A 25,796-nucleotide genomic window follows, 5' to 3' on the forward strand; every position below is an offset into this window, starting at 1 on the left:
ATGACAGCTCAAAGTGCTAGACGAGTATCCACTTACCCACTTCAAAGAGTCACAGATGATTTGATCCTGCCTAAGGGTTCAAGGAGACCAACGAGACTAAGGCACAAAAATAAGAATTCGAAAATCGTTTAGACATATTTGAATTTGTTTTATATTTGATTGATGACAATCTAACTATTTGAAGCAAGTTACCTAAATTTTACTTAAGTAATCCCATGGAAAATCCCTTTCCATCATTATGGTATTTTCCACTCATCATCATCATCGAATCCTAACCTTACCTACTACTTTACTACACAAAAAGAAAACAAAATGCATAAGAATCTATAAAATAAAACAGATTTGTATGTAAACGACTTAAACGATTGAGAAACTGATCAACATATATAATTACCCACAAAAAAAACACACACACACACACACACACAAAATCTCGTGTGAACATGTGTGGTGTCCCTGCCCCAGTGTGTGTGTTTGTGTGTGTGTCCCTGGAAAATCTCCCATAGCCATGGAATGGAAAATTGTCAACACAACTCAAGATTATGAAACGAAATGTTATACCAGAATTTGGGATAACGACGTCAAGCTACCTTGTACTTGAACTATCACAAGTCAAAGAAGCAGAATCAATAAAACCCTAAAAATACCATTTAAAAAGAATACATATATATGTACATATATGTATATAAATTTAAAAATTGAAAAACATATTTAACTGATTTCAAAAAGTCCTTGAATAATTTATATACTATACTTAAAAATTCAAAATGAAGTTAAAAAACTGATATTTCAATTCAGCTCAATTTAGCTAGCGACATCTTGTGTACAGAATTTTCAAATTTATTTTTCAATTTTTAAAAATTTCGTTCATGCACTGAAATTTATTATTTTTTAAATGGAAATTAAAATTGATTTAAAAAAAAAAATAATAAAAATAATAATAAAATGCCCTGAAATTTAGTATTTTTGTTAACTTTAAAGTTTACATACTAATTGAAAATTTAATGAAAAGAAAGAAAGAAAGAAAGAATTTTCAATTTTAATTTTAAAAAGTCATTCCATACACTGAAATTGATTTTATTTTGAACAGAATTTGAATTAGTTAAAAATAAATTTCAAATTAATAAAAAATTCTTCTTCTTTAAATTTTACATCATACAATTCTGTAGTTTTGTTCTTAAATTTTCATCTACTTAATTAATTGAAAAATAAAAAGATTTACAACCATTTTTAAAATTTAAGATAGAACTTCAAATTGTTTGTTTTTTTAAAACAAATTTTTGTAATTTAAATTAAGTTAGTAATAACTTTTCAATCCATCGCTGAATTTTAATTTGTTAATTTACCACTGAACTTTTAATGTAAAGAAAACGTTAATTAAACTAAAATTGAAAATTTCATTTGAATACTAATTGAAAATAGTCTACTTTAATAATTTAGTTTGCTAATAATTACATAATAATAAATAATAATAAAACAATTATTCTTCTTAAAATTAATACAAATATTTGGAAAGAAAAAGTAAAAGTAAGTCATTGTATTTTAAAAAGGATTAAATTTGAACAAACCTAAAATGCTCTGTGTCTCTCTTCTGCAGGGTATCATACAAACACCGCATGAAAGAACAAACAGAGCAGAACCAGAGTCAAAGATAAGGTAAGTCCGAGACGAAATCTTCTTCGACATATTAACATAATCAATGAAGTATTTATTTCCTAAGGGCTGAACTAAGTATCTGGGGAGACACACACACACACACACACACACACACACACATGCACATGCATATGTGTATGTGTGCAGGGCAAAGACAAATGCACTTAGAGAAAAAGAAATTCTTCCAATCAGCAACTCTCGACCCCCTACTGATGAGAGAGTTTGTATTTCGTGTTTTTTTTTTTATTGTATTTTTTTTTTTTTGACAAGACAAAATGCGCACACACACAGAGAGAGAGAGAGAGAAAGATGGAGAGAGAAAGAAGGCCGAGGATCACAAGTGATATTTGAGTAAAAGTCAATGGAAGTGAAGTGGCAAAATGTCGACGTGAAAAGGATAATAAAACGAATGTACAAACACCCTAATGCATATCAATTGTTGTTTTCGGTTCGTCCCTTGTCTTCTTGTTACCCTATATTACTAATTGGGGTATATACCCTATATATAGTCTCTTCATATCCCAAAAAAACAAAGCCCTAAAGAGAGTTTAGAAAAAAAAAAACACAGGGCAAACAGGAAGTCGAGTCTTTGGTCCTTATATTTGGCGCAAAAGGAAACGTTTAACGCTAAACACTTGAAATGTCAGTCCAAAAAAAATAAAAAAAAAAAAAAAGGAAAAAAAACCTCGAAATAACAACCCAAATCCCAGAACCTTATCTGTGCGCACATAAAGTGCCAAAAATTATGGCAAAAGGAAATTGAGAGCCGTTTGACTGTTCCTTCTCCTTCCTTCTTTCGTCATGACTGTCTTCAATTGCTTCGCCTTCGTCTTCCTCTTCGTCTTCATCTTCATGTCAAGTGTGATTGCTGCATACGTGATCCCACGTAATTCCCACTTTATGCATATATTGGCGATCCGATCTAATCATAATTCATTCAACATAATCAAATCGCAGAGCAGAAGAGTTTTTTTTGTTTTTCATTCATCATCAAGTCAAAGAGAATAAATGAATGTCGTCTTATATAGGGATGAGGTCATTTTAGTTGATTTTTAATTGCCATTTCTGTATGGAAGGAGGAGGAAAAGGGAAGACATTTTGATATTTAAATTTCTTATCGCCTCTTTTAATTTTTCCATTTAATGTAAAACAATTAAAAATTATCAAAACGACCAACAAACTGAATGCGAGGGAAAAACTAATGGAATTCATAAGAATTTCATTGACATTTCTAAATTTTTTATCACTAAATTTTTTTGTTTAGCAAATTTCAAGCCCTTGAAATTAAGTTGTTGTTATGCTGAAAGGAAGTTTTAATTATATTTAAAGAAATCAAATGGTATTATTAAGCTTTAGCTTCGTGACTTTTGTCAGACAGCTAAGACTATAGAAGAATATAGATTCAATAAAAACAGAAGCTCTACACCAGGTACACCAGGTGAACTATTAAGAATTCCAAGTATAGAAATATCTTACTTTTTTTATTGTTAAACTTATAAATTGTCAAAAACATTGTTCATTTTCTTATGTTGTTCTTTTAAATTCTGCAATTCCCCTAAATAAAAGCTCATATAAAAAAATTGTATGCCGTGAAAAACACAATTTGTATGTGTATATATGAATGAGCAGATAATTTACCAAATAAACTACAAATTTCTTTCAATTTAACATATTTAATACAAATTTCAACTGTTTATGCCTAAAAGTATGCACATAATTTTGATCATTCATAAAGTCAAGCGCCAAGAACTTTGACTGTTAATGCAGCCTGTTGGTTAACATTTTTAGAGCTCTGTTAAGGTGGTGCAATACTGGGAGCCGGCTAAAATACTGGGTGCCAGTATTTCTTTAATTTAGGTATGGAACGTTTTGAAATGATAAAACAATTAAATGAACGCATGGTTTTTGTACCAAATATTGAGACACTGCCCATGGAGCAATTGGAGCAGATCTATAGAGGATTTATAGTGCCTCAACCACGCCGTGAGCAGAGAGAACGACAACAACAGCCATCACAGAATGCGGAGACTGCTTCCTCCCGCATAATTAAATTTGTATGTGGTATTAGCTTTTTTAGTTAAAAATATTGTTGCGAATATTGTGAATATTTATTGATTACCTATGTAGCGTAAAAAATTGTTTATCAGATGTGAAAAATATGTAGCGAGAACAAACATAAATTTCCAGCAATGAATGTGTAGTGTCATCCTGCTTTTCCTCGTAGTGCCATATAGGCATTGTATCCCATATTTGTTTGGTTTTGGTATTTTTAGTATTTTTGGTATTTTTGTTAGATTAAAAAAAATTTGCACGCCATTCAAACTCAAAGGTTGCCAGACATAGTGAAGCTCTTAAGTAATCTGGCAACTCTCGGTGCGATTCTATTTCATCTTTTCTTTTCCAATTTTTGTATGTGGTATTATAATATTTAATGTGTAAAGCAGTTAAAAACAATACGCTTTGATAGTGTTTTATACTGTGAATCATTGGGTAAGTGGAGTAAGATGAAAATATCCGAAATTACTGTATTACTTCGAAATAACATGCGAAGCGGGAAGTCAAGAAACAAACGACAAGTATCGGCGGCGGCGGCGGCGGCGGCAGCAGCAGCGTTAGCAAGAATCGAATCGAAACAAAATGCCTAAATTAACGCCGGTTTTGAGATGTCTCTCAAATAACTTCAAATTTTCGTTTACCTATGTATATATTGGATCCTGACAATCATTTGTATTAAATTTGAATTATTTGTATATATTGTGTGCTTGTAGAGACACATTTTGGACGGACAGCTGAATACGTATGTCGCTAAATGTCGATGACGACGGCTTCGGATTGAATACATTCGATTTTGTGGCCAATGAAACTGCGCCAACTTTCCCACCCGTGATCAACAATATTGTGCCGCAGTTTGAAACTGAACAAGAGGTTCTGAGCCATCATCACCAGCAGCAGCAGCTGGAGGATAACTTCCTGCTGTTTGCCAATGCAGAACAGAGATGGCCATTGCCGACAACCACCACCAACGACATCTTTGAAGATCAACATCATCAGCATCAGGCCATACCCACGGATACGAACGTCATATTTGTGGAAAACTATTTGCCCCCACCCGCACGTACTCCACCTTCACCAGCATTGACTAATTGCCATGGATCAAGGGCTGCAGTGCAGCAAGAGCAAGATGTCTTAAATGATCCTCTATTAAATTGCATACGCAAAACATTTATATTGATTCGTGAGATTTGTTCTAATATTCTTAACGATCCCCATCAATCCGGCATCGAATCAGATATCAACGGAATTCTACTGCTTCGCGAAAAAGTGATCGAGGTCCGCAAACGAATTGTGGCTAGAGCATTTTCGCAGACCACTTGTGAGACTTGGACAGTGCTTGTGGAAATCGATCGAGAGTTTGAGGGTCTGTCTGCCACTATCAATAGAGCAGCAGCACTAGCAGCAGCTGGAACAGCGACGAATAGTGAGAATCAAGAAGGCAATCAGATGGGATTGGATCTGTTCAATAGACTACGTCACATCTTTACCAGCTGGCAAAGTGGCGCTAAAGAGTCATCTGTTCCACCAAACAGCGAACAGCAGTCGAGAGGTGCCGCCAACAACAACATCGTCGGCAGTGGAAACGGAGCATTAGCTAATCAAGGTTCTGCTCGAAAGCGCCGGTATGTAAACCCCTAATAAATCCATTTCCAGAGGGCATAGTGGAATTGGTCGATGCCAGCCTAGAGAATCCTCGAATCCCTAAAAAATTTTGTATGGGTTTGTCCTATGCATGAAGGATACGACACTTTCAAGCAATTGCTAATGTTATCAATTTATAACTATTGATTCTGTCAACATATCTATACATATTTTTTTTTTCCAGATTTTAAAGTAAGATATTCGAATACTCAGCAGCTGATCTATATATATTTTTTTTTTTTTGGGAAATATCGATTTTTGTCGAGTATCGATAAGACTTAGCAATTTCCGTACGACTAAAGCATTTTACTTATCAAATTACTCTTTCTTGTTTCATGTATTTGTTTAATATCAGCAATCAGGACGACGGCGGGAATTTTAAATATCGTCGGGTGGACAACACATTTCCCAAGTTCATAACGAATGAAGCTTCTGAGGATTACAGCTCGATGTCAAACCATACAATGGCCGAGCATCATCGGGATCGGATGCAGCGGCGGAGTCAGTCACAGATACATGCGCCGCAATCGCAGGCTACCCAACTACAGTCTCAGATCTATCCACACCATCAGCAGGATGCCCTCAATAATCCATTAACACCAACTTTTATGACACGTCGATCCATTTTTAATCCTCCAAACGTTACACAGACGCGTGTCCGGAACTCTAACTTTAATCCAGCGAAAGTGGTAATTGATCTTTCCGATGATGATGATGAGATGCCCAATCAAAACTCCATGTATGACATATTTGGCGCTGGACGGAGATCGATGAGTCGCCGGGATGCTAAACATCGTGATAATTGTCCAATGTTAACGCCATCATCGTTGGTAAGGCCCCAAATGCTGTACTCGGATGCAGTGCGTCTGGGCGAGTCGTCGAATGGCGGCTTCAAGGGCTTTCCAGAGATGACTCCAAATGGCCATATACCACATGCGTCTCATGCCCACGCCCAGGAGACGACGATTACAGGTCCAGCATCTAGCTTGGCCGATACTCTTCTCATGCAGGAAGAGCAGCGCTCCGAGCATGAGCAATACCTCAATTTGATACAAAATTTAAGTCATCGAAAGTCCCTAACGCCGGCGGCACCACCGCCACCACCACCACCACAACCGCTCCACAAACCACGGCTTTCAACGCTGCCGCCACCGCCGCCGCTTCATCGAATCCCCAAGGCGGTTAATCAGGAAGCGGCCCACAACAACAGCAGCAGTCTCGAATGGTGTCGGCTATTGAACAGAAACAAGCCAGGACGTCTTCATCTCAATCCAACATCATCGTCTACCGTCAGCAGCATTGAACGCGAGCAGTATGCCAAATTGTTGGACAAGGGCACGACCATTGGCATGGGTGTGGTTACAACACCACCACCGCCTCCATTGATGCGTTGTAATAGTGCGACAAGTGCCACCAGTCATGCCTCAACAATTAATAGCAGCTCCGCCGGTACTGCATGCAGCAGCAGCTCTAGCAACAGCAGCAGCAGCAGTCCTGGCAGTGTCAGTGGTTCCTACACGACGACAAAGCCAAAGAAATTTACTACAGCTGCTGCAGCTCCCACATCAACTGCAACTGGTGGTCTGGGCGATAGTGTCATTGAGCTAGATGACGATTCAAACGATGAAAGGGATCTAACTAAATCCCTGAGTACGCCCAAGGCCAAGTAAGCAATATATTTTCAATGATTGACGATTCAATTGATCCAATAACATGCTCTTACACATCCTCTAGCCGTTCTTCAATTGTCAATAAAACTGCAGTATCGCCATCATCGAGCATGTTGCAACAGACGGAGGCACTGCAGCGACGTTTCCAAAATTGTATATTCTTTAAAGATGATTTCGAAGACTCCTTTAATCAGAAATGCGCTCGTCAGCGCCAGGAAAGCGATCATAGTCGCGAATTGGCCCAGTTGGCGTGAGTAACAAACAGCAAAATGATATCCGAAACGATCCCTATTCCTATTTTGTTTAATTTTTTAGGGCATCCAAGACGACAGAAGAGCGTCGTGCCTACGAGCAGGGATTGCGGGAGAATTTATCGAAATATCGTATGACCCATAAGCCAATCTTTGTGATTGATGCGTTCCAAATAGCTTCTGAAGAGGAAAAGGAGCCCGAGTTTCTGCCCATTACGGATGAACTGCACAAACGTTACAATGAGCTCATACATGGACCGCCACAACAGGTGAAGCATACACAAACACATAAATCTTTCTAAACATTTAATCGTATCGTATTGTGCATCAACAGGTGTTGGTGTCAAAATTCAGCTTGAACATTACCCGCAACGATATACGCACACTAATTGGATCCATGTGGCTAAATGATGAGGTTATCAATTTCTATATGAACCTACTTACCGATCGCTCTCAACGAAAGGCTGGCAAGCTGCCAAGTGTCTATGCCATGAATACGTTCTTTGTGCCGCGTCTATTGCAGAACGGACACAATGGAGTGAAACGTTGGACACGCAAAGTGGATCTATTTAGTATGGATATCATTCCGGTGCCAGTCCATGTGGGCGGTGTACATTGGTGCATGGCCATCATACATATGAAGAACAAAACTATACGCTATTATGATTCCATGGGCAAACCCAATCAAACAGTGCTCAATGCACTGGAGTCGTATCTGCGTGAGGAGTCGATAGATAAACGCAAACAACCTTTCGATACGAGTGATTTTCTCATTGAGAATGTGCCGAATGTACCACAGCAGACAAATGGCAGCGATTGCGGTGTCTTTAGTTGCATGTTTGCCGAGTATATAACCCGAAACAGGCAGCTTACATTCTCTCAGGAGCATATGGAATACTTCCGTAAAAAGATGATACTCGAAATATGCGGCGGAGAGTTGTGGATGTGATCACAGAGAGAGAGAGAGAGAGAGATGAGCAGTAGAGTGAGCATAGAGAGGAATCCAGTTTAAGATATCTTAAGGAGTAACAAACACACACACACACACACTTCAAAAGGAATATCCTAATTTATTTATTAGTTGCCTAATCAAACAATCAGCAACATCAAATTAAGCTAAATCATTTAAAATAGTTCGATAATGAAAAAAAAAATATTTTTCTTTTTTTGTAATATTATAATTTTTTTGTAATTACATTAATTTGTTCGTTTTGACCTTTTTACAGGGTTAAAAGGGGAAATATACTTGCGAACTTGTGGGCCAAGCTAAAATTTAATTTCTCTTGAGACTCCGGTTACTAACTGCAGCTCCTGTTAGCGTAAACATACAGAAATACATACCTATATCTAAATTTTGTTAGATTATTTTTTCATTGTCTTGGCGCAAAGTTTATGAAAGAAGTGGACTGCTGTCTTCAAGTAGTTATTTTGTTTTTCCTTTCGGTTTTTTGTTTTTTTTTTTTTCATTTCATTGCAAAATGAATTTTCGTCATACTGACAAATTCTAATAAAACAATAACTAAGCAACTATTAATTAGCCACAAGAACAAAATTATATTATATATACAAATTGTCCAAAATTGAATAAAAAACAAAAAAAAAAGAGAAAAGAAAACAAAGATAAAAACAGTCTTTGAATTTACTTTTATTGTGTGTACTGTAATCCATTCAAGCAGGACATCTCCTAATCCTAGAATAGCAAACAGACATTTGTATATATATATATACTACATAAGAATATATATCTCATAACAATTTTATTTTTAACATTTTTGCTAGACACATATGAATACAAAGAAGACATCATAAATATATATTTCTGTATATACCTATATACAATAGCTACGAGGTCAGACTACCTCTCAACATTGTTCATTATCTTGGATCATAGATGCGGCTGCTCTTGATATTGACCTTAAACAAACGGGACCAATCCGCCAGAATATCAAACTGTAAACAAAAGATATAGATTAACATTAAAAGATGTGTATATATGGGGATAGAAATATCACCCACATCTCGATCCATAATGTTCTCGCAAAAACTTAAATCCAGCAATTGAAGTTTGGGGCAATGAATCAAAATACTAAAAAGAGATAAAAGATGTCAAAATGGGGGTTTGAATATCTTGATTTAAGTCAACATACTCATAGACACGTTCGTGTGTTATATTTAATATGCCCATCAAATCCAATTGCTCGAGGTTTTTGCCCAGCTGAGCAATATGACGAAGATCGTGCTCGGTTGTGCCGCGTACAGCTGAGAGAAAGAGTTTCCTTAGCTTTGGGCAATTTACCAACAGCTGATATAGGCCATCGCCCAATGAGGCCTCACGCAAACACCAGCCCAAATCCAGCTCCTCCAGCTGATGGCAATGTGAGAGCGATTGCAAGCCACGGGCTGTTAGAAAATGAGCCTTCCACATATCCAAGGAGACAAGCTGCGTATTATAGTTGGCCAAATGGGCAGCCACATTATCCATGTTAACCGATACGCCACAAAAAGCTGACACACACACACACACACAAAACAGACAATCATTTATTTATGATTCGGATTATTCAGTAAGTTTTGAATTAGGTTTACCCAGATTTAAATGTTTTAGCTTTCGATTGCCCTCAAGCATGCTCAGCAATAGCTCAGTCTCGAAGGCAGTCTGAAAGAGATCCAGTCGCTCCAAATTCTTGAGATTGACCAAACAAGAGAAATTCAATAGTGGAGGATCGGTGGCACAATTGCGTAGGCTCAATTCTGGCATGGATAAACAAATTGAGAGAGCATTAGTTGGGCTCAAGTCACATGGTTTTAGGGATAAAGAAGATTATTAATTGGTTACCATTTAAGTTATCACAGACAATGCCCACGGTCTCGATGCAGCTGGCATTGAGAAATTTGCATGAGTTTAGCCGCAGGTGGGTGAGATTATCGCCACGCTGGGTAAGAAATCTGTTAAATATAAGTATATTAGGCAGGTAAATTAGAGATAGAGGATTTAGATAATATCACACTCACTTCTTAAATTCGGTGGGTGAGACATCACCGAAACCCCCGCACCAAGACAAATCCAATTTGCGTAGAATTGTGGCACGACGTGCCAGTGTGCATAATAATTCCGAGTTGGCCAATTGCCAATATGGCTTCAGGTTAATCTCAACATATAGCAACGGATGTGTGGATATATCATAGAATATACGTGACACCTGACCCACACGAAACAATGATTGTAAGTCCAAATAGCTAAGTATTTTCAATAATATCTCAAATGGCAAATCGGTCAAACAGATGCGACGAGCGGCAGCCTGAGCATGAACATTGGCCGGGGTCAGTTGCATCTCCTGCAGCTGTTGTTGTTGTTGTTGCTCCACCATTTCGTTAGCCAAGCGATTATCCAATAGAAACTGACTGAGATCATTATTGATGAAATCATTGATGAATTTCTTACATGCCCCAGTTACAGGATCAGCATCAGCATTATTATCGCTACGACAAATGGGTTGGAATTTAAGTGATCGCAATTTACAGCTAATAGGTCCATGACCAACAGCTAATGCTGTCGAGGATGATCCTAGAGCTGAAGCTGCTAGGGATATCTGTGTTTGTGAATGGGCTCGGGCCTTGCCTAGCAGATTTTGAATGCGCCGATGGGAGACAGTGCGTCCACAGAGCATGATGGCATCGATTTCCGTATAGTAATTTAGATTGCTATGATTAAACTCAATCCGAAGTGTTCTTTGAATGAATGTAAATAAGTTGGAGAAAGTATAGTGTATACAAAATGAGAGAATTATCCATTATCACTCACTTGGTTATGATCGAGGTCTTCTTTAGTGGCGGAGCAAAGCGTCGTGAGTCATGACAAAGATAATTGAGATCTTTGGCTGTTGCCTCCCAAAGGCAGTGCCAATGTTTCGTCATGCTATAGGCCCAAATGCGTACCACGGCTCCAGGATTAAACGTCTCGAAAATTGCCACTTCGGTGGGTACTACAAACTCCTCAAAATAAACAACTGCAAAACAAAACAAAACAAAACCCCTCACAAGTGAATAGGATGTAGGATGAAGAAATAAAGAGTTAATTGGAATTACCTATATAGTCATGGGTATCGATTGGAGGCATATTCTGGGGCTGAATATCACGCGTCGCCGATGGAGCTCTTTGCCACCAGTCGCCATATGTGCGCTAATGGATTAAAAACCAGATTTTATTCAAATTCAAAATATAACCATTATTTTGAATGAACTCACCATGGTAAAGGTTTCCGGGTAATCGCCATAGGCGGGAAATTTTGTCGGCCTGCCAATCACATTTGATGCCGTATACGAGATGCTATAATCGATGCCATACTGTGAACTGAAGTCGAGTACTCCAAGTACATACTGTTCAAGATAATAGCCCTGATCCTGCTCCTGTTGCTCCTGGTCGGCATCGGTGGTATGCAGCTTACTGCCACTTTCACAACCTCGTTGACGTTGCACCAGCATGGTGGTAAAATCGACTTGGGCATCCGGTTCGGTGTCGCTCGATGAGCTGGTGGCTGATTCTGCATAGGCCAGCATAGACATAATTGTAGCCAAATTGAGTTGTCTCTCCTTCGACTCCCTCTCCGTTACCGGCTCCTCCTCGACCTCCGCCACCAAGCCGAGACCGTAGGTCAGTCTCAGCGTATCGTTGGAGAGCGATAGAGATGGGTAATGTTGCCGCACTTCCGCTGACACGTTCCAGGGCCACCGTACCGACCGTTGGGCATAACCGAGCCAGAGTCGTTGGTCCTCTTCTTTGCAATGCCAGTGTCTGAGCCACTCTAACTGCGTTTGCGTGTCCCGTTTCTGATTGATTCTGCTTAGGCCAAGGTTAATGTTAAAACTAATGGTCACGTTGCTGCTCGTCTTGGTTTTGGTCGATGTCGATGATGTTGCTTTGTCAGGCTTAGGCCTCACCCGCAGCTGTTTTGTAAAATGTTAATCCAATTAGTACATATATCGTAATCCTTCTCCTCCTCCTCCTGATACCAATTGCGCTTGTACTTCTGTTGTTTTTCTTCACTTTGTTTACGTTAATATTGGCGCGACACTGCACTCTGTGAGCGGGGGCTGGGGGGGTGTTGAATGGAAATGATTTCTGCTCTATTCGTGTTGGAGGTGGGCCAGTTTTTGACTTTAATGAATTCTCCTTTCGACCAAGTTGCTGATTTCTTTTCTGCTTTCGCCCCTTCTTTGTTGTGGTTGTTCTTTTTTTATTTTTGCGTTATGCACCTAAATTTACTTGTTAATTTTGATAACAAAACGAAAACGAAAACTAAACAAAAAAATTTCAACTTTTAATTTTGAGCGACGAATCACAAATACCCTATAACTTATCCACACTCATCTTAACTTAAGTAGCAATTAATTTAATTTGCAGTTAAACATTTAACAATGTTAATATTAATTAATGTTGTTAATTCCAGAACAGAATACATTTAAAAAAATAAATTGAAACAGAGCTCATATAATAAATTCATACTGAATTCATAATGAAACTAATATACCGCTTGCGAATGCGTTTGAAGGGTATGCAAATAGGTGTATGTATACAAAATATGGTTTTTAAAAATATGGCCACACTGGAAACGGACCAACCAACAGCTGATTGCAATCACATTGTCCAATTTACATTATTATTGCTTTCATGCTCCAACGTTTGTGGACAAAGGCGGCATCCAACTCGTGGTGGATCAATAAAATGCGAACACGTCAAAGATTGGAATATAGCAATAAACTAATATTGGCACCCATGGTGCGGGTTGGGACGCTGCCCATGCGCCTACTTGCCCTGGAAATGGGAGCGGATATTGTCTACACTGAGGAGTTGATTGATCTAAAGTTAATCAAGAGCATACGCCGACCGAATCGTAAGTACACCACGGATATATGTATGTCCCAATGTCTAATTATTTACCTTATTCTCCGTCAGATGCATTGGGAACTGTGGACTTTGTGGATCCATCGGACGGGACAGTCGTGTTTCGCACTTGTGCCCAGGAGACATCTCAGTTGGTCTTGCAGATGGGTACCAGTGATGCGGAACGGGCCTTAGCTGTTGGCAAGCTGCTGCAGCGGGATATATCCGGCTTGGACATCAATATGGGATGTCCAAAGGAATTTTCCATCAAAGGTGGCATGGGTGCCGCTCTATTGGCCGAACCCGACAAGGCAGCCCAAATATTGTCCACCTTATGCTCAAATCTGGAGATACCAGTCACCTGCAAAATACGCATTCTGCCGGATGTGGCTGACACAATCGCCCTGGTGCAAAAACTGGCTGCCACTGGCATTGCAGCGATTGGCATTCATGCCCGCACACGCGATGAGCGACCGCAACATCAGCCGCATCCTGACGTCTTGCGAGAGGTGGCCCAATCCGTTACCATTCCTGTCATAGCCAATGGCGGCTCCCGTCATATGCATTGTTATGACGATTTGCTCAAATTCCAGTTGGAATGTGGCGCTGCAAGCGTAATGGTGGCACGTGCTGCCCAGCTCAATGTTAGTATATTTCGTCGCGATGGTCTGCTACCCATGGATGAGATAATCACGAAATATCTGCGACTCTGTGTGGACTATGACAATGCGCCTCACAACGCCAAATATTGTGTGCAGAGCATACTACGTGAGCTTCAAGAGACGCCGCGTGGCAAACTATTCCTTCAATGTCAGACTCTACAGCAAATCTGTGAGATTTGGCAGCTAGGCGATTATTGCCGCCGTCGTCAACTGGAACTCAAGGAGCAGGGCAATGTGGGACGTGCTGAGGTCCAGCCTGCCAAAAGGCAAAAGTTGCAACAAGAACTAGAAGAGGAGGACGAAAAGGATCGTCTTGCTGGTCTCATTTGTCGCCATGTGGCCTTTCTGCGTTCTACATATCAGAGTGGTAAGTTGTAGTGCCAGGTTTGTTGTCATCGAACTGCTTCTCTTAGCCCTCTTTAATATATTGCAGACACGGAATTACCAAAAACCCGCCTTTATGTTCACGCCGGTCGTTTGTCTAAATCCCCACCAGCCTATGAGACGAAACAATGTGATAAACTCTTTCGAGCCGTTTGCCTATTTGATGGTCAACGTTTCAGCAGCACCTTCTGGGAGAAGAACAAAAAACAAGCAGAACAGGGCGCAGCTCTGGTTGCCCTACTTCACATGGGCCAGATGGATGAAGAAATGTTACGCCATAATGGCAGCCTTATTCGTTAAGAAATACAGTCTTAAGTATTAGCTAGACGAATTTTACTTGTAACATAATGAAGAAGAATGATAAGGAGAAGACCTTTATATAAAAGATTCCTAGACATCAGTCATTTATGTCCTTTTGAAATCTCAGATGAGTTCGCAGTCATAATTACATTATTGGCCTTATTTCTTTATTAATATTTTAATATTATTTATAGAGCTTCCTAGAGTTGTTTGTCTGTTCTGGATGATGTAGATGTGGCGGGTTGGGGGGGGGGGTCCAAAGATAGAAAAAGAGATGCAGGACAAAAGTGGTACAGGATCAACATCGGGATTGGTTACAATAGCATTTGTTGTGGGGTGGGGGGAGGATTAGGAGTAGATGTGGGTTTTAGTTAGTGCTGAGGCCTTCGTTGTTGGCCTTGATGTGGCGGCGGCATCATGCCATGATCGTCGCGAAATCCATAATTGGCTATATAGTTTAATAGATTTTCCTTGGTTATCGGATGCCTGATGCTCTCCACGACGGCTAAAAACGGAGAGACGATAGACACAAAATGAATATGGAACATCAAAACTATTAGATGATTTTGATATGTACTCACCAACTGCCGTATTATAGCTATTGGGTAGCTTTTTGTCTGTGCGCTCGCGAAGAAATTCCCAGTTGCCATACTGATTCATTGTGCACTCAACAATCCTGTTGTCCAGCTCTCGTATCTCCTGGGTTAGCTTCTGCATGCGGCCGAATGCTGCATCGTGACCGCCCACATAGAGGAAGCCCACTTTTTTGGTGAGCAACCTGCGAAGCAGGAAGGATTTGGTATTGGCATTCTTTAAATGTTTTTTTTTTTTTGTTTTGTTTTTGTTATATATATATATATGTCATATCATTCATCATCGCCTCACCCCTCGCCGCTTTCGGTTATGATCTTTAGGCGAAAATCCACCGAATTAAGCTCATGTGGTTTCCATTTGAAGACATCGCAGCAAACGCCAGCTGTATAGGGCTGCTTCGACGGCTGGAAGATCAGTCCATCGGGCTCATGGGCTAATGTACGTGAGAATTTTTCTCCCAACAGACGACCAGACGTCCAAATATCCCAAAATCCTTTGTTGCGCACACTAAACGATTGTAGACGCTGATTAATAATGCCTTCCTTCATGCCCTTAATGCGAGGACCAATCACATCATGCTCTATGTATTCGAGCCGATTGGGATAGAATGGCTCATCGCGAACATCGCGATTAGAGATGCGAACAATGTCGTAAACCAGATAACGAGGTGTCACCATTTTGCCAATCTTATCTAACACCATCTCCTAGCGTTGGCAGCACAAGCAGAAAAACAAAAATTTCACGTTTTATTATGTGGAGTTGTTTGAATTTGCCGCAAAATTCTAGACTTACCCCATCAAGAAGCGTTCCTTCGAGATGTTCATTTAGATTTTTGCCATTCACAAATGTGACATTATCCACCTTGAAACAGGAGTGATTGCGATCGAAGAAATATACCTCGTCCCGACCATCTATGAGCATCATGTAGCGTGTGCCATCGGCTTTCCATGACACACGATAGGGAATCTCGCTGAGCCTTCTGATATTGTGTCTATCCATGGATACTGGCTGCGATCCAGGGAATCCACTCTTTTCCCAATGGCACCAGTCCTGCACCTTACGCTGAAGCTCAGTTAGGCGGGACTGATCCGTGAAATGGGTAACGCCAGGAACACCTTCCATAAACTGGGCATTCTTAATGACCATCTCGCGGCGTCGTTTCTTTTTACTACCACCAGCTGGACCAGACGAACCACTGGCCTCACCCTCGCCCTGATCGTCATCCTCGCCGGCATCTTCTTCTCCAGCGGCTGAGGATGTGGAGGCATCGTCATGATGGCGCCTTTTATTGTTGTGCTCAGCATGGCCATGATCGCCATGTCCGTTGTCATTGCCATTGCTGTCATCATATTCCAGGCACCAGTTGGGCTGCTCCGGTGCGGCTGGAGCATCCTCCTCATCATCATAGCGTCGAAATAACTCATTAATGTAATCTTGCTTGTAGATGCCCGGTGGTCGAGCGTTAGCAAAAACCGACAAAGCGGCCTCCACCGAGCAATCGAGACGCTCCACCATGTAGGAGACAATCAAGAATCCTGTGCGATTGAACCCATGCGTACAGTGGACAGCAATCACATCGAATGGTCGCTCATTGATGAAATTATCGACAATCTCAATGAAGCTGTGCGTCTGCTCCAGCGACGGAGTCTCTCCGTGACCACGACACTGAAGCTTAATATATTGGGCGCCACGCTCCTCCACTATGGAGCGATCATAGAAGCGTTTCGTGTTAGTCAAATCCACCCAGAGACCCAGTTTGTGCTGAATAGATGAAGTGCAAAATTAACGCCATGGGAAGAGGAAAAAGTGGCGAAAAAGTGGAGAAAGGAGAGGATTAGGAAACGAAATTGGGGACATCCAGAAAATGTTTGGTTTTACCTTTAGTGTTTTACAATAATCGAAAAGCATCTCAGGCCGAAAGGTGCACTCGATAGGCATTTTGTCCTGAAAGGATTGATTCAGAGGAGTCTTGAAGGCAAGGAAGCGTTCCGAAATGAGTGTGTCGCTCTTGCGTGGACAGTAAAGCCATCGATTTGGCAGCGGACCAGAGCCGCGGTCACCCCGTTCTCGATGTGAATCTGACATGGCGATGGCGATGGCGATGGTGCTGCTCACCCAGATGCTCCGATCCTCTTTGCTGTTGCCACTATTTACCACAATAAGTTGAAAATCAACTAAATTAGATTTAGTTTTAATTCATGCGTCGTCTTTTGCGGTCTCAAAATTGAGTCTGTTAAGAAAATGTTAAGTAATTGTTAATTAACAGAGGAGTAACAGATGTTGGCTCTGCGTCTGTTGTTCAATGTCGGATAAAAAATCAGAGCCGGATAAAAACAGGGGGCAGTTGGAAAAAAATAAGCTCATCAAATTATGCTATAGATGTGATTATTTTCCCTTTCTTTCGTCTAAAAGGCATTCTTTACTTTTGTTGTAGTTTGGCGCCTTTTTCAAATCAAATTCTATATGTTTGTTTTCCAGCCCTTAATTTCAAGTGTGCGTAAATGTCGACAACACACAAAAAGTTTGACAGTTCGCAACACTGAAAAACATTTCACAAAAACAAACAGCCCCCTCTATAAATGTCTGTTTAAGAACTCCTTTTTGTTTAAATTTTGTTTTCACATAAAAAGGAAAAAATAAAACAATTGGAATCGTGCTCTGTTTTAATTTGAGAAAAAAGCGTCGGTGGAAACTAAAGAATGTCACATAAACCGCTGAAATTCATTTAAAATAACAAATCGGTAAGTCGCTATCCAAACGACGCCATTTTTTTTGCGAAATTTGGCAATCGCATCATTTAGGGGGGGAGAGGAAACCGAAGGCAGTTGCAATAAAGATTAAAAAAAACTAACTGTTTAATTCGCCATTATGTTCCTTTGCTGTCTCGCTCTTTTGCGTGTCATCATCTGTTGGTGCCGCGGGAACAATCTGCCGTCTAACGTGTTTTGTGGAAACGCCAGCAAGCAGCAACATTCACACTCGTCTCATCCAGCCAAAGATGTCGTTCTTTGGCGTCTACATTCCGCCATCGAAGGATGGCTTTGAGGGCACAGCAGCCAAGTGTGCAGGATCTATAGCGGCTATCAATATACGAACATCTCCAGAGATGATGGCAGGGGCAGCAACATCGGCAACCGCTCCGACGGCTACTGGGACAAATGACATTGCCAACGACTACAAATACGAGGATCCGGAATATCCACGTAAGTAATTACAATATTAACCTTTTTTCACCAGTTATGTGTGTGTGAGTGGGTGTGTAAAAATGATTAAGTTCTTTTGTCCAGAACCTTGACCTGTCACTGTTCTCCCTCTATCTCCTTCGTTTGTTTATTCTCTCTCTCTCTCTCTCTCTCTATTCTACTCTCCGTTTACTTATTTATTTATTTTGCCTGCCTGTCGACACACATAATTTTTGTTGAACGTTTATTTATAATATGCCAAGGCATACGCAAAAAGTACAAAGACCTCTAAAGATACGCAATTCGATCGCCACCCCGGCGGATTAATATTTATATATGCTATGGACCTGGGATGTCAACACATAAACTGACATTTCTAAGCAAATCAAATTTAAGTTGTTTATGTTTGGTTAAATACAAATGTATTTAAAGAGCCTCTAGTAGCATTGAAAAAGCCGCTCCTTGTCAGCTTGTTTGTACTGATCCTTATTGCCCATAAGTAAACAAACAAAATGTTTATCAATTGGAATTCGTCATGTTTATATCGATCGAATGCTAATACATATATACAGTTACTTCCTGGTTTCTATATAGTTAATTCAGTCAATTCCTCACGGATAATACCCTATTTAAAAAAAAAAAAAAAACACAGCCACTTGGGCCTCGGCATTGTGCCAAGAAATACGTCAGACGCAGTTGATCATGCCTGTTGCCCTCCACGTGTCACCGCATGCGTCCCGCATATTCTCCTCTTTGGTTTTGTTTTGCTTCACAAGTTTCTTGGCTGGTCTGTGATTTCCCCAGTTTTTGCGTGGCGTGACCAATAACGTCAAGTAATTTGTCTTAACTTACTTATTTGTCTGTTTTTCTTTCATTTGGCTTCTGCATAGCGGACTCGCCGCTTTGGCTCATCTTCATGGAAAAATCCAAGGCACTGGATGTGCTGCGTATCTATAAAGAGGGAAGATTGCGAGAATTTCCAAATCGTGAGCAGGCGGAAAGCTATGTACAATTCGGTTTCGAGAGCATCGAATCATTGAAGCGTTTCGGAAAATCGTCGTCATCCAACAGCAAGTCGGCCAGCAGTAAGTACTTTGTTGAATAATTAATTGACAATTATCGAGATAAATGTGCCTCCCCCACCCATTATGTATTTACACAGAGACCAACCCACATTCGCCGAGTAATAACCACATCAGGGGAACCGCCGGAGGCAGCAACTCTACAGATGGCGGCAATGGTGGCGCTACCGCCAATTGGTCGCCGTATAGCTCATCACCAACTAGTGGTAGTGGCAATTCTGGGAACGCCGGTTCGCCTCTCTCCTCCATTTGCTCTTTGCTAGCTAATTTTTCAAATCAATCGTCCACTGCCAATCATCATAATAATATTAATAACAATAATAATAATAGCATTACCATGAGCAGACCGGAGTCATCAGGATCTCTATCCACGTCTTCAGCAGCATCAGCCACAACAACAACATCGTCATCGTCATCGTCATCATCAATTGTCTCCTCTGCCTCCTCCTCCTCCTCGTCGGCGTTGTCGTCTATTAACGCTGAGCGTCAAGCATTCCGTGCACCCACCAAGCAGGAGCTAGTCGAATTCCGAAAACTAATCGAGGTTGGCAATGTCTCTCGGGTGAAACGCATTGTCTGGGAGAATCCACGCTATATCATTAGCAATGGCGATACACCGACAAGCCTTAAGGAGGGATATCGCTATAACGCCATGCACATTTGTGCACAAACCAATCAGGCTCGTGTTGCGGAGCTGTTACTTAAAATTCTCGCCGATCGGGAGTTTACCCAACTGTTTGTCGGCAAAAAGGGCAGCGGCGAAATGTGTGCGGCTCTAAATGATAATATATTGGATTACTATTTGAACATGCCCGACAAGGGACGGGGCGAGACACCTTTGCATTTTGCTGTCAAAAATGGTCATGTGGCCATGGTTGAAGTCCTTATATCGTATCCCCAATGTAAATCCTTGGCCAATATTGAGGGGAAATATCCAAAAGATGTGAGTAATAAATATATAATACATTAATTAATATTAAACTATATATGATGTTTCAGATAATTTGTTATCGTGCACCAAATGCTGGACCAGAGATAGTTAAGAAACTACAAGTTTTGCTTTCTGATCCCTATTATGTGCCTGTATTACGGGCCGCGGGCAATGAGCTTCCGCCCCAAGTTGGTCAACCCTATACGCCCCACGAACAACCCGTAAGCCCCTGAAGCCCATCTGATTATTTGTCTAGTTTCTTATTGTAATTTTTTACCTGCAGGTATTACAGTCGATATGTGAGGAGAACGAACGACTTAGTGTGGATCTGGCCATAAGCGCTGTGGCTGGTCCAATGCCACGAGACACGGCATTCAATTTCTATCGCCGTTGGAAGACACCACCGCGGATTAGCAATAATACATTATCACCGTTGACTGCTACGCCTCATTCGCCCTACGATTCACCGGTGAAGACAACGCCAAATAAATCGATTTTCAACAGGAGTTCACACTATGGCAATGGCAATGGTAGTCCCAACCTTCCTAGCCGGCGTGTGCTCTTCAGTCCCAAGTTGCTCGTCGAGTCGAATTCGATGGGTGCACAGGAATCCTCGCCATCATCGCCATCGCTCTGCATTGAGAATAATAATAACAATAATTGCCTAAAGATGTTGGCTGGAAAACGTCGTTTATTAGATTTACCAGCCACACCGATAAGACAGATGAGACGAGATGTGTTTGAGGTGTATCGCAATAATCAGGATTGCGAGCAATCACCAATTGCAGGCGATTTACACAGCTATTCGATGATGGACATTTCATCGCCAAGAATTGGTATGGATGACACTTGGAATGATAGCTTTCGCGAGCGTCATATTAAGAATTCCGATATTGAAAAGGGACTGGAAGTGGTGGGGCGACATTTGGCACATCAGGAGCAATTAGAATGGCGGGAATATTGGGATTTTTTGGATGCATTTGTTGATATTACCATGCCGGATGGTCTAAATTGTTTTGAGAGCTATTTACTTGAGAAATCCGAACAGGAGCAACAGGCGCTGCTATTGCAGCAGCAGCAAGCACAATCTGAGAGAATCACTGATCAGAATTTATGGAATTTCGCCCAATTGGATCAATATTTAGATTTAGTGGCGGAGGGTCTGGACAAGGAATTGGAGTCGTCTTCGTCTACAGCAGCAGCCGCAGCCAGTGGCGCACTGACCAATATTACCAACAACCACAAAACCACCACCACGACAACGATAACGACTCAGGTGATGACTCCGTACACCTGTGTAGAGAAATCATTGCAAGTGTTCGCCAAGCGTATTACCAAGACCATCATCAATAATATAGGCAACATGGTGTCCATTAATGACACACTCTTATCGGAACTTAAAAGACTGAAATCACTTATAGTGAGCTTCAAGGACGATAGCCGTTTCCTTACTGTCGACTTTAGCAAAGTGCATTCACGCATTGCCCATCTGGTGGCAAGCTATATAGCCCACTCACAGGAGGTTAGTGTTGCAATGTGCCTGCAATTGCTCCAAATGCTGCGTAAATTACTTCAACTGGCCGGTGAACGACGTGAACATTTAGAGTGTGTGTGCGCTGGATTGCGGTCAATGCTTGAAACAACTGTATCGACTGCTGAAGCCGTTTCACCCGATGCACTAAAGACAGAGGATCTGTGTTCGGCAGCCTGGGAGGCGGAGAAGTCCTGTGCCTGCATTTGGGACGCGAATCTCAGTCGCAAGACAAGCCGACGAAAACGTACAGAATCGTATCGTGCTGCTCAAGCACAGGCCAAAAGCCAGGCGCACAATCAGGCCCAAGTCAACATGCAGACGCAGCCAATGACGAGCCAAACTGCCGCCAGTTTACGTGTTGGCTCAATGACTAACGTGGCTGCTGTGACGTCCGGTAAGAAGTCCACGTTCACCGATTGGCGTTGCACCAACAACAACAGCGATGATGATGACGACGATGATAATGGTGTGGCTGGTGAAGACAGCGAGGATGATGATGATGAACGAACGCTCTATGTGAGTCAAAAGTTGTGTCTATATAAACAATTTAATGTAATTAACGTATGATTTACAAATTTATTATTTCAGTACGATTGCCAGTACTTTGATTCGAACAGCATCAATAGCAGTGATGATGAACAAGAGGATCTCTATTTAACGCCACCCGACAATCTCTCTCCACGCCATTCGATCCAATTGGATGAGTTCGCAACACCACGCTATGAGCTGTTTATCTTTGGGTTAGTTTAAAGTCCCCCACCGCTTTTTAATTTTTTTTTTAATTGAAATTTAATATTTCATTTGTAGAAAAGAGCCAACCAAGCGGGATTTGGATGTCTTGAATGCCATATTCAATGTCGATATTAAGAAGGAAACTTTGCCGCATGTCCATGCCTGGAAATCAGCCATGGAAAGTTTCTCAGCGGCTGAAATGGAACTGTGAGTATATAAAGTGTTAGCACCGCAGTGGCCCGCAGTAGAATTATTTTTGTTTTGTGTTTCTTTTTAGCTTCCCCTCGCCGAGGAATATAAAAAAGACCCATAAACCCATTTATGCATCAAATGGTAATGGTGGAGGTCGACCTCTCAAAGCTGGCCAAAACGGCGGCAGCACTAGCGAGGCAGTGCCGCTATTTTAAGCATTTTAAATAAAAAGCCCATTGAAAACATTGTATTATTCTATAATTTATATAGATGTATATTTATTATGAATGCGTCTTGAAATTTTTTTTTTTGTTGATAAATTGGAATATTTGAAAATAAACTGAAAACTAATGAATACAAAGATTTAGATCTTAATTTTTTTTTTTTTTTTTTGATAAGACTTGTTAAGTTTTTGTTTAATAACAAATGAATGTATTGAACAAATATGTAAAATGTAATTTGAATGAGCCCGCGTGGTTTTTTAGTCAGCTGTGTCCAAAATGTGGCATCTGGCAACAATGGTTGTGTATCACTGTGGCGGTGGCAACCCTGCTGCAGATTGTTGTTATTGCCGCTGAAAGCACATTTTGCTTAAAAATTTTAACTAAACTGTGAGAGAATGCATCGTAGAAAGACGCCAAAATCTATAAACAAGCCGCCACCAATTAGCGGTGCCCTTAAGAAGCCAACAACACCGCCGGCAACAAATGATGCAGGATTCGATGGGGACAGTAACATACAGTTCGAAGTAGAATTGTGTTGGTGTGTCCACCAGCTACAGGCGGCTCTTGAGAGCGGAAAACTGAGTCAAAAAGTTGGTGCGTATCCTAAAATACATTGTGTTAACTGTAAATGTTGAAATACTTTTTGTCCTTGTCATTTTCAAGCTGAGGACACGGCCAAGAACCTAAAAATATTAACCAGTCAAACTGCACCGCTCATTAAAAAAAGGCAAGTGATGAAGCTATCCATGGGCGATTATCGGGCTAAAATGCAACAAGAAGAGAAAAAAATGGGACTAGGTGAGATTAATTTGATTGTATTTGAGATGAAACAAATTAGAGTTAGAGTTGATGCATGACCTAGCAAATTTTCCTTGTCAGAATTACTTTTTGTTTTTAAACTAACTCTGTCTCTTTTACTTTCATGTAGCTGCCAAACAAATTAAATTCACCGAACCATCAGCAGCATCATCAGACGCTACCAGCAAGAAGTCAAGTTTTGTGAAGAGATCAGCATTACTTACAACTGGCAAAGATTTTCGATTCAATTTTGCAAATCCCCCTGAAAATAATTCGTCATCCTCCTCATCGGTGGTAATCTCGTCTGAATCCGTGACGCCTAAGGAAACTGCTCAAATTAACTTTTCATCAGATACAACAGGAGGAAGCCCATTTAAATTTAATTTTGTTATTGATCCAGAGCAAGATTACCAGGCTAATGATATAAATATTAGTGGATTAAAGCTAAACGGCTAATTTTTGTTATACCTATACACGCATATTTTGCTCTTTTCTACAAAATAAAACGTACGAGTAATTATAAGAATTAATCCGACCCCGAGACTTTTTTTTTATGTATCAGGCTGTATCGTTTCATCTCGTGAAAGAATGTTCGATTTCTTTTCCCGTCTTTAAAAAACAAAAACGCTAACGCCAAAGAAATGTTTATAATTATTGGGAATATATTTTAGACTTTGAATTAACTCTATGTTTTATGATTTAGTTGAAGTTACAGCGGTGGGTGTTGCAAAATCTCAGAAGGACTCGTCCATACCACCGGTCTGTTGCTGGTACACTTCAATTGTGTCGCCTTCCTCCATTTCGAGTGAGGTGGGCGTGTCATTCTCATTGATTGGTTGTCCATCAAAACGGAAACGCACCACTTGCATGGAAAGGCCCTGTTAAGAGGAGGTTTATGGGTATGAAACATTGTTACAATCATATCAAGGTAAGCAGAATTTGGAACTTACAGCGCGATCGCAATAGGCATTCATTAGTTTGCGCAATGGTGTATGCTTCTTTATTTTGAATTGAACTACTGCATTATCCTGTCCCAGGACCTTCAGATTGATGTGCTCGGTTTCAGTCTGCAAGAAAAACGTGAAAAGACAAATGTAAGAAAATTGGCCAAAATAAATGCCGCCGCCATGCCATCTAACTGTATATCATTTACATTCGTGTGTGTGCGCGCTTGTATGTGTGAGCGTGGTGGCTGCCGCTGGCCGGCATCATACATCCACATGCTCTTGTTTTCTCGTTGTTTGACATTTTGGCCAGCTTCTATTCAATTCTATATATTTTTCTCATTGTTTTGTTATTAGGTACTTACTTTTTTTTCATCCGACATGCTGATGCTGTATTCTTTGAATTTATTCACAAAAAGAAATGAAAAAAACGCTGCAAAGCCGCAAAATTGAGAATGTGTAAATTAGGGTTGTCAAGTTGATAATGTAAAATTAGAGCTGTCAAGACGCTAAGTGCAATCGTTATCGGTTAATCGACATTTTGGAGCAAACCTATCGTAATCGACATTTCGGAGCAAAACCTATCGGTCAATCGACATTATCGGAGCTAGCCTATCGACATGGCTGGGCGGGCACATTTAAAAAAATGTACTCTCAGATAAATAAAGCATAATGAATGAAATGATGAGCGATAAATGAATTATTAATTAAGAAATCTTTCATCTCCCAACCTCCAAACAAAAAGCTTACATATATATAAACATATGTAGATTACTGTGTCGATCTGTTTAACTGAGTTCATTTGTTTCTCAACAGCAAACAAAACAAATGCAAAATGCCTAAATAAAAGTGTATTTGGTTTCAATAAACTTTAAAAACAAAACAGACAAAGAGACAACAAACAAACAACAACAACAACAACAAAATTGACAACAACTGAATATTTATATAGTATACACAAACACACACGTTTTGAATTTCAAGTTTTACGACAAAAAAAAAAATAAAAAATAAAAGAGATCAGCCCAAATTCGAGGTGTAAGTTTTCGATAAAAATTGGCATTTATTTTGTCTCACAATTTG

General features: G+C 40.4%; 7 protein-coding genes across 8 annotated transcripts; 4 read left to right on the forward strand and 3 right to left on the reverse strand.

Annotated features, from left to right (window-relative positions):
• Positions 1-4,010: 4,010 nt before the first annotated feature.
• Positions 4,011-8,550, forward strand: LOC6648907. Its single transcript, XM_002071725.4, has 6 exons — positions 4,011-4,146; positions 4,425-5,333; positions 5,708-7,018; positions 7,087-7,272; positions 7,338-7,542; positions 7,608-8,550. Exons 2-6 carry the CDS (start codon positions 4,456-4,458, stop codon positions 8,220-8,222), a joined length of 3,195 nt encoding a protein of 1,064 aa, XP_002071761.3. The 5' UTR covers positions 4,011-4,146; positions 4,425-4,455; the 3' UTR covers positions 8,223-8,550.
• A 463-nt stretch (positions 8,551-9,013) lies between these two features.
• Positions 9,014-12,568, reverse strand: LOC6648908 (F-box/LRR-repeat protein 4). The gene is made up of 9 exons (XM_002071726.4): positions 11,519-12,568; positions 11,360-11,453; positions 11,076-11,280; positions 10,286-11,002; positions 10,110-10,219; positions 9,860-10,024; positions 9,421-9,778; positions 9,290-9,359; positions 9,014-9,223 (listed from the first exon to the last, which is right to left on the reverse strand). The coding sequence occupies exons 1-9, from the start codon at positions 11,834-11,836 to the stop codon at positions 9,149-9,151; spliced, it is 2,112 nt and encodes a 703-aa protein (XP_002071762.2). The 5' UTR covers positions 11,837-12,568; the 3' UTR covers positions 9,014-9,148.
• Positions 12,569-12,881: 313 nt separating this feature from the next.
• Positions 12,882-14,600, forward strand: LOC6648909 (tRNA-dihydrouridine(20) synthase [NAD(P)+]-like). Its single transcript, XM_002071727.4, has 3 exons — positions 12,882-13,164; positions 13,227-14,183; positions 14,250-14,600. The coding sequence occupies exons 1-3, from the start codon at positions 12,942-12,944 to the stop codon at positions 14,498-14,500; spliced, it is 1,431 nt and encodes a 476-aa protein (XP_002071763.2). The 5' UTR covers positions 12,882-12,941; the 3' UTR covers positions 14,501-14,600.
• A 45-nt stretch (positions 14,601-14,645) lies between these two features.
• LOC6648910 (mRNA-capping enzyme) lies at positions 14,646-17,332 on the reverse strand. Of its 2 annotated transcripts, XM_002071728.4 has the most exons (5): positions 16,973-17,332; positions 15,887-16,855; positions 15,386-15,798; positions 15,082-15,278; positions 14,646-15,005 (listed from the first exon to the last, which is right to left on the reverse strand). In XM_002071728.4, exons 1-5 carry the CDS (start codon positions 17,177-17,179, stop codon positions 14,872-14,874), a joined length of 1,920 nt encoding a protein of 639 aa, XP_002071764.1. In that variant the 5' UTR covers positions 17,180-17,332; the 3' UTR covers positions 14,646-14,871. The 2 variants fall into 2 exon arrangements, with proteins under 2 accessions (XP_002071764.1, XP_046867071.1); XM_047011115.1 differs by lacking the exon at positions 14,646-15,005 and having other exon boundaries at positions 15,136-15,310.
• Positions 17,333-17,632: 300 nt separating this feature from the next.
• LOC6648940 (ankyrin repeat and LEM domain-containing protein 2 homolog) lies at positions 17,633-23,000 on the forward strand. Its single transcript, XM_023179157.2, has 9 exons — positions 17,633-17,835; positions 18,055-18,297; positions 19,167-19,361; positions 19,439-20,301; positions 20,358-20,510; positions 20,573-22,339; positions 22,412-22,563; positions 22,631-22,762; positions 22,833-23,000. The coding sequence occupies exons 2-9, from the start codon at positions 18,093-18,095 to the stop codon at positions 22,960-22,962; spliced, it is 3,597 nt and encodes a 1,198-aa protein (XP_023034925.1). The 5' UTR covers positions 17,633-17,835; positions 18,055-18,092; the 3' UTR covers positions 22,963-23,000.
• A 279-nt stretch (positions 23,001-23,279) lies between these two features.
• Positions 23,280-24,299, forward strand: LOC6648941 (UPF0488 protein CG14286). The gene is made up of 3 exons (XM_002071730.4): positions 23,280-23,565; positions 23,635-23,769; positions 23,900-24,299. The coding sequence occupies exons 1-3, from the start codon at positions 23,367-23,369 to the stop codon at positions 24,223-24,225; spliced, it is 660 nt and encodes a 219-aa protein (XP_002071766.1). The 5' UTR covers positions 23,280-23,366; the 3' UTR covers positions 24,226-24,299.
• A 112-nt stretch (positions 24,300-24,411) lies between these two features.
• Positions 24,412-25,198, reverse strand: LOC6648942 (small ubiquitin-related modifier 3). Its single transcript, XM_002071731.4, has 3 exons — positions 25,079-25,198; positions 24,720-24,836; positions 24,412-24,647 (listed from the first exon to the last, which is right to left on the reverse strand). The coding sequence occupies exons 1-3, from the start codon at positions 25,094-25,096 to the stop codon at positions 24,504-24,506; spliced, it is 279 nt and encodes a 92-aa protein (XP_002071767.1). The 5' UTR covers positions 25,097-25,198; the 3' UTR covers positions 24,412-24,503.
• Between the last annotated feature and the right edge of the window lie 598 nt (positions 25,199-25,796).

Source organism: Drosophila willistoni (assembly GCF_018902025.1).
Source record: "Drosophila willistoni isolate 14030-0811.24 chromosome XL unlocalized genomic scaffold, UCI_dwil_1.1 Seg141, whole genome shotgun sequence".
Taxonomy (NCBI): domain Eukaryota; kingdom Metazoa; phylum Arthropoda; class Insecta; order Diptera; family Drosophilidae; genus Drosophila; species Drosophila willistoni.

Coding starts and splice junctions, on each gene's coding strand:
- LOC6648909 (XM_002071727.4), top strand. CDS start 12,942: ATGCTCCAACGTTTGTGGACAAAGGCGGCATCCAACTCGTGGTGGATC. Junction 13,165..13,226: donor GAGCATACGCCGACCGAATC/GTAAGTACACCA, acceptor ATTCTCCGTCAG/ATGCATTGGGAACTGTGGAC. Junction 14,184..14,249: donor GCGTTCTACATATCAGAGTG/GTAAGTTGTAGT, acceptor AATATATTGCAG/ACACGGAATTACCAAAAACC.
- LOC6648941 (XM_002071730.4), top strand. CDS start 23,367: ATGCATCGTAGAAAGACGCCAAAATCTATAAACAAGCCGCCACCAATT. Junction 23,566..23,634: donor AAAACTGAGTCAAAAAGTTG/GTGCGTATCCTA, acceptor GTCATTTTCAAG/CTGAGGACACGGCCAAGAAC. Junction 23,770..23,899: donor AGAGAAAAAAATGGGACTAG/GTGAGATTAATT, acceptor ACTTTCATGTAG/CTGCCAAACAAATTAAATTC.
- LOC6648940 (XM_023179157.2), top strand. CDS start 18,093: ATGTCGTTCTTTGGCGTCTACATTCCGCCATCGAAGGATGGCTTTGAG. Junction 22,340..22,411: donor ATGATGAACGAACGCTCTAT/GTGAGTCAAAAG, acceptor TTATTATTTCAG/TACGATTGCCAGTACTTTGA. Junction 22,763..22,832: donor TCAGCGGCTGAAATGGAACT/GTGAGTATATAA, acceptor GTTTCTTTTTAG/CTTCCCCTCGCCGAGGAATA.
- LOC6648910 (XM_002071728.4), bottom strand. CDS start 17,179: ATGTCAGATTCACATCGAGAACGGGGTGACCGCGGCTCTGGTCCGCTG. Junction 16,856..16,972: donor ATTATTGTAAAACACTAAAG/GTAAAACCAAAC, acceptor TCATCTATTCAG/CACAAACTGGGTCTCTGGGT. Junction 15,006..15,081: donor TAGCTATAATACGGCAGTTG/GTGAGTACATAT, acceptor CTCCGTTTTTAG/CCGTCGTGGAGAGCATCAGG.
- LOC6648907 (XM_002071725.4), top strand. CDS start 4,456: ATGTCGCTAAATGTCGATGACGACGGCTTCGGATTGAATACATTCGAT. Junction 5,334..5,707: donor GGTTCTGCTCGAAAGCGCCG/GTATGTAAACCC, acceptor GTTTAATATCAG/CAATCAGGACGACGGCGGGA. Junction 7,273..7,337: donor CGCGAATTGGCCCAGTTGGC/GTGAGTAACAAA, acceptor TTAATTTTTTAG/GGCATCCAAGACGACAGAAG.
- LOC6648942 (XM_002071731.4), bottom strand. Junction 24,648..24,719: donor ATGCCTATTGCGATCGCGCT/GTAAGTTCCAAA, acceptor TCCTCTTAACAG/GGCCTTTCCATGCAAGTGGT.
- LOC6648908 (XM_002071726.4), bottom strand. CDS start 11,836: ATGTCTATGCTGGCCTATGCAGAATCAGCCACCAGCTCATCGAGCGAC. Junction 10,220..10,285: donor TCACCCACCGAATTTAAGAA/GTGAGTGTGATA, acceptor TATATTTAACAG/ATTTCTTACCCAGCGTGGCG. Junction 9,360..9,420: donor ACACACGAACGTGTCTATGA/GTATGTTGACTT, acceptor ATCTCTTTTTAG/TATTTTGATTCATTGCCCCA.